General features: G+C 41.1%; 1 protein-coding gene across 1 annotated transcript in view; it reads right to left on the reverse strand.

The window, feature by feature from the left end:
- Nucleotides 1–16,441, reverse strand: part of ERC2 (ELKS/RAB6-interacting/CAST family member 2) — a 750,321-nt gene that overhangs the window by 272,020 nt on the left and 461,860 nt on the right. Inside the window, exon 12 of the mRNA XM_060021473.1 lies at nt 38–173. Within this exon, the coding sequence (XP_059877456.1) occupies nt 38–173 (136 nt within the window). The remainder of the gene's footprint in view (nt 1–37; nt 174–16,441) is intronic.

Genomic DNA, 16,441 nt, shown 5'->3' on the forward strand with positions numbered 1-16,441 from the left:
AATTATTTAAGGGTTAAGAGGAGAAGGCTGGGCTCACCTGCAAATGCTGAGAGTTGTCAGCCATGCTATCCTCTCGCCTGCGGACTTCTTCCAGTAACTGGGCATTCTTCTTTTTTTCCAACTGTTGATTGTGCTTGAGGTTGGCCACCTTCTTATTCTGATCCTTCATATGCCTGAGAAAAGTCAGCACAGTTTGGTTAAATTCAACCAGTGGAAGATAATGAGTTATCATAATAGAAATACTAAGTATAGAATATTTTGCTATGGGTTCAGAAAAATTTAGGACCTGAGAATGTTCCATTCATTCAACCACAAGCACCTCTTGAGCACTCACTCAATGCCAGGTGCCAGAATGGCAGTGAGGCTGCAGTGGTGAATGAGAAAGGTAAAGTCTTCATCTTCCTCATGGAGCTTGGAGTCCAGTGGGGGAGACAGACAAGTACCAAGGAGACACAACTTAGGATTCCTAATGTTGAAGGAAATAAATAGGATGCTGTGAGAGATGATGATGTGCATTATGTGTGGACAGGCAGTGGGGTGTGGGAATGACTGCAGTCACTGTGGCCAGGGAAACCTCCCTAAGGAGACGAGACTATGGGTGAGACTCGAAGGATCCAGCCAAGGAGACACTAGTGGAGGAGTTCCTCAGGTAGAGAGAACAGCAGGTGCAATTCCCAAGGCAGGAAAGAACACAGTTACTTCTACAAACTGGAAGGTTGACGTGAGGCTAGTCCAGGCAAGGCGGGGGTGGGGTGGGGTGGGAGCGTGGGCAGGAAGGGGCGGGGTTGGGGGAGAAGTGCGGTAGGAAAGGGGACTGCAAAGGTAGGTGGGACTCAGCGCACAGAGGCCCCTGTGGTCTGTGATGGGGCATTTACTTTCTTCTAAGTGGTTGCTTTTCTAATTACTATTATTCTTTTGGATCACATTCCTATTTTGAGATCATAATCTATTACTTTGATTTTAAAATAATAATTACAAGGCTCCAATCAAATACACTGTCATCACTTAGCTCAAACAGAATAACACTTTGGCTAATCACCATGTTAAATAAAGCCCGAGTGCTTGGAATAAAAGATCTTAATGAATCTATAGAATGTCAAAGTGCAAAATCATAAAGTGATCAAGTGAGTAAAAGACTAAAGACAGAGGACAGGTTAAAAAAACGTGTGTGTGTTGGAGGGAGTTACAGACTTAATGTGGACTATTTCACCAGTAGTGTTTAGCAAAACATTCCACAGATTTAGGCAACCATGTCGACAGCAGCTGCTATAAATCTAATCCAACACATGAGCAGGCAGGAGGGCAGTACAGAGAGCTCAGAAGCAGTGATTCCAGAAAAGGAGAGCCACAGAGCAGAATCACTTGGGGTCCTTGCTAATCCCTCTGTCCCCTCTCCCCAGCATTGCTGAGTCAGCGACTGTTACTGAGCCCTGACTCCCAAAAGAAGCGTACTGAGAATCACTGCTCTTGCAAAGTTATGAATGAGACGAAAACTAGATGATAAGCAGCAAACATGTCCAGAGGAAACCATTAATAACCAGGTGGAAGTCACGCTCAACGAGAAACCCTTATTTCTAGTCCTCATAAAATTATATACTCCCCTACTCCCTCCCACTCCAAGAAAATGAAGTTCAAGAGAATTGTTGATTAAGCCAAAAAATCTATTAGAAATCCTGCTAATAAAAATATTCAGAACACTTTGGCTCCTTATAAATATTTACAGAACCAACTGAAGCAGTGATTTTAATATTCCTGGTGGCACTTATTAAGGGGGTAAAAGGTGAGATAGAATAACCATCTTCTTAGTCGTTATTTGGATTGGATAATCACTGTCTGATGATTCTCATTTTTACAGGATACAGTAATGCATACATATGAAACTATGAACTAAGTCTACTCGCTAATCTACTTTTAGGAGATTGTCTTTTCGTTACTATAAAGATGTTAAGAATGACCTTTTGCTTCCTCATCGAAAAAGAATATAGTAGTTCCAAAGCTCATGCTAACCCAGGGCAAGCACATTTTCTAGTTGCTTAGGAAATAAGATCAGTGCTCAGTAACAGAATGTGATGGAGAGGTCAGTAATATTAGTAAGGTGGTTTAATTAGAGAACATCTTTATAAAGAAATATTTTTATTACTTTGAAATACACACTTATACGGAGCTAATTGCTAAATATTTCCCCTGCAAGTACCAGTGATGAATAAAATTGATTATTATTACAAACATCATTTGCACTGTTAAAAAACTCCCACATAGTTCTTGGAGCAGTTTGAACATATTAGACCTTACCTCCTGGGATACTGCATGTTTTTTCAATTCAAAAACAAAAAAACAAATTCAAAATCCATGCATCCCTGAAAGCTTTCCTGAATTAAGAATGAGTAGCTAAGAAAAGCGAGAAGCTGAAGTTCAGACTCTGTGATGGAGGCTGACCATCAGCATTCTCCCACCATCCCTTCAAATACTGTCTTTCTTAGGACACCCGTGATTAGAAAAGAAAAGCTGGGTTTTGAACGGCACTGCTTAGGATTTGGGCCAGTTAGATCAGTGCAGAGTAAGGTGATAAAAATGACCATCTTGTCTCTGTACACGTGGACATCAAGAGATATATACACAGTGTTCAAACTCCTTTGCAGGACTGCTATGGTTCTCAAATGTATTTCTATCATTGGAAGTGTTTCTTCTAGTAAAAGCATACTTGAAAGTTAAAAAGGGAAGGAAAAATTGCTCTGCCAGAGGTAGGATAGAGATAAGGAGTATGGGGGCCTAGGAACAGGTGATCAGCACCTCACCTACTACACAATCTCTCTCAGGTGGCCCTCAGGGAAGCCACAAGTCTGCCTGAAGCACAGGTCAGAAACAGCAATTTACAGAGTAGGAGGAGAGACAGGGAGGCAGATAGAGAAGTCAGGAAATTTAAAAATGTGAGATACCCTGGAGAAGAGTAAATGCACCCACAGAAGCTCACTAGAAGAATGACCATAGGGAGTTTTGCTACTAATAAACTTGACATTTCAAAGAATAAAATCTGTAAGTGACTTAACAGTCCTCTTACCACCTGCAAGAGTAAATTCACACTGCATAAATGGTGCTAAACTCAGTACAGATCTCAATTGTCTCTAATTTAAGAAGGCAGAGCTCCTGGGGGTACAGACTGCAAAGCCCTCTGGCAATACTGCCTCAGGGGAAGGTGTCATTGACACCCACTTCCCAAACTCCCACCCACTAGGCAACTCAGGCATTCTAAGGCTATGCCAGAGACTGACCTACTCCATGTTTGGGAAAAGAAGGTTTTTTTGGAGTGAACTATTTCTGAAAGGAAACACCATTAAAAATATATCCAAGACACAGTTTTTCTTTTAAAAAGCAGTTACGGGATCGGGGGGTGGATAGAGGTTAGTTGGAGAGCACAGCGATAGGGTCAGTTTTCAATGTTTGCCTTAAATTGACCAGTTTCATAAAGCAAGTCATGTCACTTTTCAAAATTCAGCCATCATTAACAAATTTGGACTAAATTTAAAAATTCCAACAGGTATCAAGATCAACAATGGCTACCATATTAAGAATGAATGCCTGATGTTTCTCCAAAGAAGACATACAGATGGCTAACAGGCACGTGAGAAGATGCTCAACATCACTAATTATTAGAGAAATGCAAATCAAAACTACAATGAGGTACCATTGCACACCAGTCAGAATGGTCATCATTAAAAAGTCTACAGGGGCTTCCCTGGTGGCGCAGTGGTTGAGAGTCCGCCTGCCGATGCAGGGGACACGGGTTCGTGACCCGGTCCGAGAGGATTCCACATGCCATGGAGCGGCTGGGCCCATGAACCATGGCCGCTGAGCCTGCGCGTCCGGAGCCTGTGCTCTGCAACGGGAGAGGCCACAACAGTGAGAGGCCCGCGTACCGCAAAAAAAAAAAAAAAAAAAAAAAAAAAGTAACAAATACTGGAGAGGGTGTGGAGAAAAGGGAACCCTGCTACACTGATGGTGGGAATGCAAATTGATGCAGCCACTATGGACAACAATACGGAGGTTCCTCAAAAAAATAAAAATAGAGTTGCCATATGATCCTACAATCCCACTCCTGGGCATATGTCTGGAGAAAACCACAATTCCAAAACATACATGCACCCCAATGTTCACTACAGCACTGTTTACAATAGCCAAGATATGGAAGCTACCAAAATGTCCATTGACAGATGAATGGATAAAGAAGATGTGGTTGGTGTGTGTGTGTGTGTGTGTGTGTGTGTGTGTGTGTGTGTGTGTGTGTGTGTGTAATGGAATAGTACTCAGCCATAAACAAGAATGAAATTATGCCATTTGTGGCAACATGGATGGACCTAGAGATTATCATACTAAGTGAAGTCAGAAAGATAAAGACAAATACCATATGATATCACTTAGAAGTGGAATCTAAAATATGACACAAATGAACTTATCTATGAAACAGAAACAGACTCATAAACATAGAGAACAGACTTGTGGTTGCCAAGGGGGAGGGAGGGTGGAGAGGAATGGATTTGGAGTTTGGGATTAGCAGATGCAAACTATTATATAGAGAATGGATAAACAACAAGGCCCTTCTGTACAGCACAGGGAACAATATTCAGTATCCTGTAATAAAGTCTAATGGGAAAGAATACCAAAAAAAATGTATATATATGTATAGCTGAGTAACTTCGATATATGTAATTGTAAATTACACCTCAAATAAAATAAATTTTAAAAAAGGAATAAATAAGCAGAATTTTGCTATTTTCACTAAAATAATCCATCAAATTAAAATTAGAAAGTATTCTCTAACTTGCTGTTGAGAGAGCATCAGGCCCTCAAAAATATTGGAATGAATGAATGCTTGCTCCTATGTCACTGTCATCTCTCTATGTTAATATCTAATAGATACTATAATATTGTTTGAACTTAGAAACCATATCAAATACTTTAAAAAATCCTACACCTTCTATGAAACTCAGAATACATATTACTTTCACCAAGTTTGAGATCTCTTTCATTTATTTAAACCTTTATGATTTTTAGTTCTCCTGCCTTTAATACCATACTTTCTCCCACTTATCATACTGTGTTTGAGGGCTTAGTACCTCTCTTTTTCTTTCTTCCCAAAGGAAAGAGAACTGTTCTCTAGAATTACATAGCCTGGAGCATAGGACAGGAGATGCATATGTTTCTCTATGGGCATGTGTACATTTGCATATAAACTAGAAGATCAAAACTTCCCTTTTAAAATCTCGGCAGAAACAAGATGTCATTTTTTTACCCATCTGCTCTCAAAATCTTTAAAGATTGATAACATCCATTGTTGGAGAGAATGCAGGAATCCAGCTCTCTCACATGTGGTCAGGAATGTCATGGACAAAAGCATTTTTGGAAACCAATTTGTAAGTATCCACCACAGCGTACATACCTTTTGCCTAAGCAAACCCACTTCTAGGAAAGTAGCCTACAAAAATGCTTGCACATGTGCACAAATATATGTGTACAACAATTTTCATAGTAGCACCGTAAAAGTAAAAATTTGAAAAATGCCTAGTCATCCATCAGAAGGACACTGGCTGAAGAAATCAAGTACATTCATACTACGGAATCCTAAGCTAGCTAAGGACATGAAGGCAAAACTGAAGTATGGACATGGAAAAACCTTCAAGACGTACTGTTAAACAAAAAAGAAAGCAGGCAGAATAATACAGCAGAATAATACATATAGTCTGACCTTTTTTATGTTAAAATATAAAAGCCCGCTGGGATGTGTATGTGCACACAAATAGAAATGTCAAGTATATATACTCCCGGAAACTCCACACCAGTCTGTAAACAATGGTTATCGCTGAGAAAGGCAATTGGATTGGAGAAGGGGGAGCTTTCACAGTTTACTGTGTGTATTCATATGTGTTTAAGCGATGTATAAATACAGACAAAGAAAGGCACAGATACTAAGTGCATAAGCCAATGATTTTTGACTAATCAAAATATAGAGCCTAGCCATCACCCAGCCTCATGTCCCTTCCCCCTGCCCTAAAGTAATCTCTGTTCTAACTTTTATCTACATGTATTTGTTTTGTCTATTCTTGAACTTCAAAGAATCATGCAGTACATGCTCTTTTGTATCTGACTTCTTTGACTCAAGGTAAGGTTTTGGTATCACTCATATTGTTGTATGTAAGCTCTACCTTACTGCTGAACAGTATCCCATTGCTATGAATATAGCACAGTTTGATTAGCTATTCACTTGTTAAGTGGATATTTGGGCTGTTTCCAATTTTTACTGCTAAGAATAAGCTTGCAATGAACATTCTTCTACCAGTTTTTCTTTTCCCCTGTGGACATGTTTTCATTTCTCTTGGATAAATAACTAGATGTAGGTTTAACTCAGAGTGTAAAATGGTACAACCACTGTGGAAGATAACTTCTGAGTTATATGAATCTTCCAGGAGCAGCTGCAGTGCAGGGGCTAGTAGCATAAACTCTGGAGCCAGACTGCCTGGGTTTCCATCAGAAGTCCACTACTTTATAGCTGTGTGACCACAGGCAAATTTCTTAACCTCTCTGTACCTCACATATAAAATGGAAAGAATTGTGTGTAACTCATAGAGCTATTGTGAAGAGTTGATAAACTAGTACAGGTAAAATGCTTAGAGCAGACTACAGTATGTTCCCTCCCTCTCACACTTAGTTTACAATATGAATGTAATCATGTCTTGTGCAATATTGTGAACACATACTTAGTGTCTTGCTCCCCACACCAGAATAGCAGGTATTCCAAATACCTCAGGCAATGGATTTTGGAATGCATTACTAAACCCTTTTTGTCATACATTTAGTTTCCACTTGTGATTTCCTTAATAATAAGATAAGTTACATTCTTGGAAGGTTATCCTAATGAAAGTGTTGCAGGAAGGTCATGACAAGCATGGATAAGTGAGCTGGGATCCTGAAGTGACTGCACAAGTAGACGGGCCACACACACACAATGGAAGCTGACAATGAGTACTGCATGCAGAATTTCCCATAATAAAAGCTTTTACTTTTAACCACTGAGATGATCCCATTTTTTTTAAAGCTTGTAAATACCATTCAGTACTTCAGCATAGCTATACATTTTAGAAAGCTATCATAAATATTCTAAAGCTATTTTTACAGCATGCACAAATGTGCTGAATATCATCAGCATGATATTCCTTCCTGAAAGAGAAAGTATCTGGCCAACTTGGCTACTTGAATCTAGCTCTCCAGCCCCCGCCAAAAGAGCAACAAGTAGGGTCAAGGTCTTAGGACTTAGTCTCTTGGACATTGTATTTTGCAGCATCCCCTCAAGAGCAGCCTACCAGTTTGGCCACTAGCTTTGACGACTGCCTAGGTCCTTGACAAAACCCTTCAGCAGGGTGCCCACTACCTCCCCATGCTTTCCTTCTTGACTTCCCTCCTCAGTAGATTCCCCCTCCCCTCCCTACCTATAGTCCTTTCTCCCTTCATTCCCTGGAGGTAAGTACCCTCCCATCTCCCTCGTTTCTGTTCCCACCTCCTCTGTGGTGTTTGGGGCTGCACAAGGATCCAGAGACAAGGCCCCCTTCAGTTAAAGCACATGATGCCAACACACCTTAAAGTGACATCATTTATCGTTTACCAGGACAGTTGGATATACCCAGAACCTGATAATATAGCTAAAGAAAGAAGGTGTTAAAGGGCAGGGAGCATTCAGATTTGGAAACTTGAGAGGTGGATCTTCCCAGAGACAAAGAGTCCTAGCTTTTCACCATAGAGTATTGGGTCCCATCAGCAAAACTCTCCTTGGAGGAGATGATTCAATAAGGCTATTCCTCATTCAGCCTGATGAGAATCATTTGAGACAAATCAGGTCAAGAAACAAGACAGTAAGATGCCCCAGACCAAGGACTTTGCTGCCAGATTGGCTGCATTCTCATCACAGAGGCATCCCTTACTAAGCGTGTGACCCTGGGCAAGTTATCTCACTGTGGGGTGGGGGTATTAAAAGATTTCATAAGCCTAATGCTCTTAAAACAGTCCCTCGCACACAGTGGGTAACTTATAAATGTCAGCCTGATCCCCCTGACCCAAATAACCCTCTTCTAAAGTGTATATCTACTCCCCTCATTGCTGATTTCCCCACATGAGCCAGGAAAACCTAGAGAACAGATGACACAGCAGAAGATGGTCACAATCAGCAAGAGAAGGGTTTGTTTTCTAATAGATATTTCACTTCGGGGGAGGTTTCAAAGGGCTGACTCCTTTCAACTGTTCTCCCTTACCCTAGCCCTGAAGAATCTCCTCCGCCCAAATATCAATGGAGCACTACCCTAAGTATGAACGGAACCCAATGACTGACAGCCGAAGCTAAAGAGAGTAGATGATGGGGGCCTGTTAGAGAAGACCCCAGGGATAGAGTGCAGAGAGAGCCAGCCCTCTCTGATGCCCCCTTGCCCTCTTCTAGATGCACCTGGTAGGACTGGTATCCACAGGAAATTCAAACGGAAAAGGCAAGGCCTATTCTTCATCTGTCTCAGAACTCAATGTTCAGTCCATGGGCATTTAATAATAAGGCACTCTTTTGTCAAGTAGACCATACACAGCTGTAAGGATCACATGATTACCTAAGAAGCTTGGCTCCAATTTACTATTTACCAAGTAAATTTTACTATTTTACCAAGTAAATTCTCCCAAATGGTTCTGGTGACCCACAGGGCACAGCCTGGTCATGTAGGCCTGAGAACTAGAATTCTTCTACAGTGAAGAATTCAATCTCATAAAATGAATATCAGTTTATTGTCAATGAAATGGTACCCAGTCAAAGTAGAAAGAAAGAAAATGAAACTGGACTGACAAATATAACAGGCATTATTACCCAGTAAAAACACAATAACAAACCTAGAGTTGTCATTCCTATAAAGTCATTCTTCAAAGTAAATTGAAAATCTAAAAGGTTGAGTCCAAAAGAAATGAGCTGTGTTTCTCTTTCCTAATTTAATTTATATTCAATAGACAGTTTTTAAAAATCTACACAGTTCACAGCAGGCTGATGGCTTGTTCTCATTTATGCTGCTGAGAAAAGCTTTCTAAAGTCTAAAAACAAGGATCACGGCAGTGTGGGAAGACACAGAGTTAGCGTCTCCCCACACCTAGGGCGCCTGCCGGCTGCTGGTGGGGGACTCTGACGCCCAAGGAGATGGGAGGAAACCCAAAGTGAACCGGTAGGACATATGGGTACTGAGGGGGGAGAAGTGGAGGCCAGACAGGATTGGCGCCTCTGAGGCCTGGGAGATCAGGATAGGCAGGTGGGAGGAGCCACCCGGGAGGAGCCATCCAGGAGGAGCCGTAGAGGAGCAGAGGGTGTTTGCCCCGCCCACTCAGGCCCGGGGAGATTGCTGAGCTCCCAGGCTGGTCCCTAGCCCTCCAAAGACCCCTCCTGACTGTGTGGGTCCCTGGGGGCATAGGAAGGAGGCCCTGGAGACCAGGAGAAGCAGGTGGGAGGGGACCTCCCAGCCCAGAGGAGCAGGAGAGGAGGGCGTTTGCCCTACTCACTCTAGCCCAGGAAGCCCAGGAGCCCCTGCTGGGCTCCCAGGTGAGGTCCCCTACCCTCTAACACCAGGGGTGGGGGGCATGCCTGGGTCCCTTCTGTTCCTTGAGCCTAAGCCCCACCCCCACAGACCCCAGGGCCTCTTCCAGCCCTGTGGGTACTAAGCATAGGCCCCACCCACCACCCAAACCTCACCCTTGCTTAGGCCCCACCCTTCACAGCCAAGGCCTTCACCCCCCTTTCTTTTTCCTTTTCCCTCCTCCTCTTTTTCACTATTGTGGTACTGATGTACCTTCCAGTTTTTGATTCATCTGTATTTTTATTTTTATATTCTTTCTAAGATATCTGTTAGTTTCCTAGTCTAATTTTATTTTTTACTTTGTTCTTTTCTCTCTTTCTCTCTTTTTTTTTTCTTTGCCACCCCACGCGGCTTGTGGGATCTTGGTTCATGAGCCGGGGGTCGGGCCGAAGCTCCTGTGGTGGGAGTTCCAAGTCAGAACCACTGGACTAACAGAGAACCTCAGACCCCAGGGAATAATCACCGGAGTGAGGTCTCACGGAGTTCCTCATATCAGCACCAAGACCCAGCTCTACCCAACAGCCTACAAACTCCAGTGTTGGAAGCCTCAGGCCAAACAACCAGTAAGACAAGAACACAATACCATGCATTAAAAAAAAAAAATAAGACAGCAAAAAAATATGTCACAGATGAAGGAGCAAGGTAAAAACCTACAAGACCAAATAAATGAAGAGGAAATAGGCAGTCTACCTGAAAAAGAATTCAGAGTAATGATAGTAAAGATGATCCAGAATCTCAGAAATAGAATGGAGACACGTATTGAGAAAATACAAGAAATGATTATCAAAGATCTAGAAGAACTAAAGAACAAACAAACAGAGATGAACAACACAATAATTGAAATGAAAAATACACCAGAAGGAATCAATAAGAGAATAACTGAGGCAGAAGAACAAATAAGTGAGCTGGAAGACAGAATGGTGGAAACAACTGCCAGGGAGCAGAATAAAGAAAAAAGAATGAAAAGAATTGAAGACAATCTCAAAGACCTCTGGGGCAACACTAAATGCACCAACATTCGAATTATACAGGTCCAGAAGAAGAAGAGAAAAAAGAAAGGGTCTGAGAAAATATTTGAAGAGATTATAGTCGAAAACTTTCCTAACATGGGAAAGGAAATAGTCTCCCAAGTCCAGGAAGCACAGAGAGTCCCACACAGGATAAACCCAAGGGGAAACACACCAAGACACACATTAATCAAACCACAAAAATTAATTCAAAGAAAAAATATTAAAAGCAGCAAGGGAAAAACAAAAAATACACATAAAGGAATCCCCATAAAGTTATCAGCTGATTTTTCAGCGGAAACTCTGCAGGCCAGAAGGGAGTGGCAAGATATACTTAAAGTGATGAAAGAGAAAAACGTACAACCAAGATTACTCTACCCAGCAAGAATCTCTTGCAGATTTGACGGAGGAGTCAAAAGCTTTTCAGACAGGCAAAAGCTAAGAGAATTCAGCACCATCAAACCAGCTTTATAACAAATGCTAAAGAAAATTCTCTAGGTGGGAAATACAAGAGAAGAAAAAGACGCACAAAAACAAACCCAAAATAATTAAGATAATAGTAATAGGGGCTTCCCTGGTGGCGCAGTGGTTGAGAGTCTGCCTGCTGATGCAGGGGACACAGGTTCGTGCCCCGGTCCGGGAAGATCCCACATGCCGCGGAGCGGCTGGGCCTATGAGCCATGGCCGCTGAGCCTGCGCATCCGGAGCCTGTGCTCTGCAACGGGAGAGGCCACAACAGTGAGAGGCTCGCGTACCGCAAAAAAAAAAAAAAAAAAAAAAATAGTAATAGGAACATACATATTGATAATTACCTTGAATGTAAATGGATTAAATGCCCCAATCCAATGACACAGACTGGCTGAATGGATACAAAAACAAGATGCATATATATGCTGTCTACAAGAGTCCCATTTCAGACCTAGGGACACATACAGACTGAAAGTGAAGGGATGGAAAAAGATACTCCACGCAAATGAAAATCAAAAGAAAGCTGGAGCAGCAATACTTGTATCAGATAAAATAGACTTTAAAATAAAGACTGTTACAAGAGATAAGGAGGGACACTATGAAATGATCAAAGGATCAATCCAAGAAGAAGATATAACAATTATAAATGTTTATGCACCCAACATAGGAGCACCTCAATACATAAGGCAAATGCTAACAACCACAAAAGGAGAAATCAACAGTAGCACAATAATAGTAGGGGACTTTAACACCCCACTTACACCAATGGACAGATCATCCAAACAGAAAATAAACACAAGCTTTAAATGACACAATAGACCAGAGAGATTTAATTGATATTTATAGAACATTCCACCCCAAAGTGGCAGAAGACACTTTCTTCTCAAGTGCACATGGAACATTCTCCAGGATAGATCACATCTTGGGTCACAATTCAAGCCTTGGAAAATTTAAGAAAATTGAAATCGTATCAAGAATGTTTTTTTTTCCTTATTAAATTAATTTTATTTTAATTTTTTATTTTATTTCTGGCTGCTTTGGGTCTCCATTGCTGCATGTGTGCTTTCTCTGGTTGCAGTGAGCGGGGACTACTCTTCATTGCAGTGCACAGGCTTCTCATCGAGGTGACTTCTCTTGTTGCGGAGCATGGGCTCTATGCACGCAGGCTTCAGTACCTGTGGCACATAGGCTCAGTAGTTGTGGCTCGCGAGCTCTACAGCGCAAGCTCAGTAATTGTGGCACATGGGCATATTTGCTCCACGGCATGTGGGATCTTCCCAGACCAGGGCTTGAAACCATGTTCCCTGCATTGGCAGGCAGATTCTTAACCACTGGACCACCAGGGAAGCCTCCAAGCATCTTTTCTAACCACAACACTATGAGAATGGAATTCAATTATAGGAAAAAACTGTAAAAAACACAAATACAGGGAGGCTAAACAGTGCGCTACTAAATAACCAAGAGACCACTGAAGAAACCAAAGAAGAAATATAAAAAAATACTTAGGGCTTCCCTGGTGGCGCAGTGGTTGAGAATCCGCCTGCCGATGCAGGGGACATGGGTTCGTGCCCTGGTTCGGGAAGATCCCACATGCCGCGGAGCGGCTGGGCCTGTGAGCCATGGCCGCTGAGCCTGTGCGTCCAGAGCCTGTGCTCCGCAACGGGAGAGGCCACAGCAGTGAGAGGCCCGCGTACCGCCAAAAAAAAAAAAAACAAAAAAAAACTTAGAAATAAATGACAATGAAAATATGATTACCCAAAACCTATGGGATGCAGCAAAAGCAGTTCTAAGAGGGAAGTTTATAGCAATTCAGTCTCACCTCAAGAAACAAGAAAAATCTAAAATAAACAATCTCACCCTACACTTAAAACAACTAGAGAAAGAAAACCCAAAGTCCTTAGAAGGAAAGAAATCATAAAGATCAGAGCAGAAATAAATGAAACAGAAATGAGGAAAAAAATAGCCAAGATCAATAAAACTAAAAGCTGGTTCTTTGAAAAGATCAACAAAATTGATAAATACTTAGCAGGGAGAGGATGCAAATCAATAAAATTAGTAATGAAAAAGGAGAAATCACAACTGACACTGCAGAAATACAAAGGATTATAAGAGACTACTACAAACAACTCTATGCCAATAAAATGGACAACCACAAAGAAATGGACAAATTCTTAGAAACGTACAATTTTCCAAGACTGAACCAGGAAGAATTAGAAAATATAAATAGGTCTATCAAAAGTAATGAAATTGAAAATGTGATTAAAACTCTTCCAACAAACAAAAGTCCAGGACCAGACGGCTTCACAGGCAAATTCTATCAAACATATAGAGAAGGGCTTCCCTGGTGGTGCAGTGGTTGAGAGTCCGCCTGCCGATGCAGGGGACATGGGTTCGTGCCCCAGTCTGGGAGGATCCCACGTGCCATGGAGCGGCTGGGCCCGTGAGCCATGGCTGCTGAGCCTGCGCGTCTGGAGTCTGTGCTCCGCAACGGGAGAGGCCACAAACAGTGAGAGGCCCGCGTACCGCAAAAAAAAAAAAAAAAAAACATATAGAGAAGAGTTAACACTGATCCCTCTCAAACTCCTCCAAAAAATAGCAGAGAGAGAAACACTCCCAAATGCATTGTACGAAGCCACCATCACCCTGATACCAAAACCAGAAAAAGAAAATTATAGACCAATATCACTGATGAACATAGATGCAAAAATCCTCAACAAAATACTAGCAAACAGGATCCAACAGATAAAAGGATCAAACACCATGATCAAGTGGGATTTATCCCAGGGATGCAAGGATTCTTCAATATATGCAAATCAATCAATGTAATACACCACTTTAACAAATTAAGGAATAAAAACCATATGATCATCTCAATAGATGCAGAAAAGTCTTCTGACAAAATTCAACACCCAATTATGATAAAAACTCTCCAGAAAATGGTCATAGTGGGAACCCACCTCAACATAATAAAGGCCATATATGACAAACCCACAGCAAGCATCATACTCAATGGTGAAAAACTGAAAGCATTTCCACTAAGATCAGGAACAAAACAAGGATGTCCACTCTTGCCACTCTTATGCAGCATAGTTTTGGAAGTCCTAGCCACAGCAATCAGAGAAGAAAAAGAAATAAAAGGAATACAAATTGGAAATAAGAAGTAAAACTGTCACTGTTGATGACATGATACTATACAAAGAAAATCCTAAAGATGTCACCAGAAAGCTACTAGAACTAATCAGTGAATTTGGTAAGGTTGCAAGATACAAAATTAATGCACAGAAATCTCAGGAATTCCTATACACCAACAACGAAAAATCAGAAAGAGAAATTAATGAAATATTCCCATTTACCATTGCAACAGAAAGAATAAAATACCTAGGAATAAACCTGCCTAAGGAGATGAAAGACTTGTACTCAGAAAGCTATAAAACACTGATGAAAGAAATCGAAGATGACATAAACAGAAGGAGAAATATACCATGTTCTTGGATTAGAAGTATCAACACTGTGAAAATGACTATACTACCCAAAGCAATCTACACATTCAATGCAATCCCTATCTAACTACCAATGGCATTCTTCATAGAATTAGAACAAAAAATTGTACAATTCATATGGAAACAAAAAAGACCCCGAATAGCCAAAGCAATCCTGAGAAAGAAAAACAGAGTTGGAGGAATCAGGCTCCCCAACTTCAAACTATACCACAAAGCTACAGTAATCAAGACAATATGGTACTGGCACAAAAACAGAAATATAAATCAATGGTACAGGATAGAATGCCCAGAGATAAACCCACGCACCTATGGGCACCTAATTTACAACAAAGGAAGCAAGAACATACAATGGAGAAAAGACAGCCTCCTCAATAAGTGGTGCTGGGAAAACTAGACAGTTACATGTAAAAGAATGAAATTAGAACACTACCTAACACTATACACATAAATAAACTCCAAATGGATTACAGACCTAGATGTAAGGCCAGACACTATCAAACTCTTAGAGGAAAGCATACGCAGAACACTCTATGACATAAATCACAGCAAGATCCTTTTTGACCCACCTCCTAGAGCAATGGAAATAAAAACAAAAATAAACAAATGGGACCTAATGAAACTTAAAATCTTTTGAACAGCAAAGGAAACCATAAACAAGATGAAAAGACAACGCTCAGAATGGGAGAAAATATTTGCAAATGAAGCAACTGACAAAGGGTTAACCTCCAAAATATACAAGCAGCTCATGCAGATCAAAAAAACAAAGAACCCAATCCAAAAATGGGCAGAAGACCTAAATAGACATTTCTCCAAAGAAGATATACACATTGCCAACAAACACATGAAAAGATGCTCAACATCACTAATCATTAGAGAAATGCAAATCAAAACTACAATGAGGTATCACCTCACACCAGTCAGAATGGCCATTATCAAAAAATCTAGAAACAATAAATGCTGGAGAGGGTGTGGTGAAAAGGGAACCCTCCTGCACTGTTGGTGGGAATGTAAATTGATACAGCCACTATGGAGAACAGTATGGACATTCCTTAAAAAACTACAAATAGAACTACCATATGACCCAGCAATCCCACTACTTGGCATAGACCCTGAGAAGTCATAATTCAAAAAGAGACATGTACCACAATGTTCATTGCAGCACTGTTTACAGTAGCCAGGACATGGAACCAACCTAAACATCCAACGACAGATGAATGGGTAAAGAAGATGTGGCACATATATACAATGGAATATCACTCAGCCATAAAAAGAAACTAAACTGAGTTATTTGTAGTGAGGTGGATGGACCTAGAGTGTCACACAGAGTGCAGTAAGTGAGAAAGAGAAAAAAGGAATACCATATGCTAACGCATATATATGGAATCTAAAACAATTTTTTAAATGGTACTGATGAACCTAGTTGCCGGGCAGGAGTAAAGAGCTAGAGATAGAAAATGGACTTGAGGACATGGGGTGGGAGGGGGAAGATGGGGTGAAGTGAGTGTAGCATCGACACACATACACTACCGAATGTAAAATAGTTGGCTGGTGGGAAGCAGCCGCATAGCACAGGGAGATTGGCTCGGTGCTTAGCCATAACCTAGAGGGGTGGCATAGGGAGGATTGGAGGGAAACTCAAGAGGGAGGGGATATGGGGACACGTGTATGCATATGGCTGATTCGCTTTGCTGTGCCACAGAAACTAACACAGTATTGTGAAGCAATTATACTCCAATAAAGATCTATTAAAAAATAATAAAAAAATAAAAGTGAAAACAAGGATCAGCAAACTTTTTCTGTAAAAGGCTATCCAGTAAATATTTTAGGC

The sequence above is a fragment of the Delphinus delphis genome, chromosome 10, assembly GCF_949987515.2.
Source record: "Delphinus delphis chromosome 10, mDelDel1.2, whole genome shotgun sequence".
Taxonomy (NCBI): domain Eukaryota; kingdom Metazoa; phylum Chordata; class Mammalia; order Artiodactyla; family Delphinidae; genus Delphinus; species Delphinus delphis.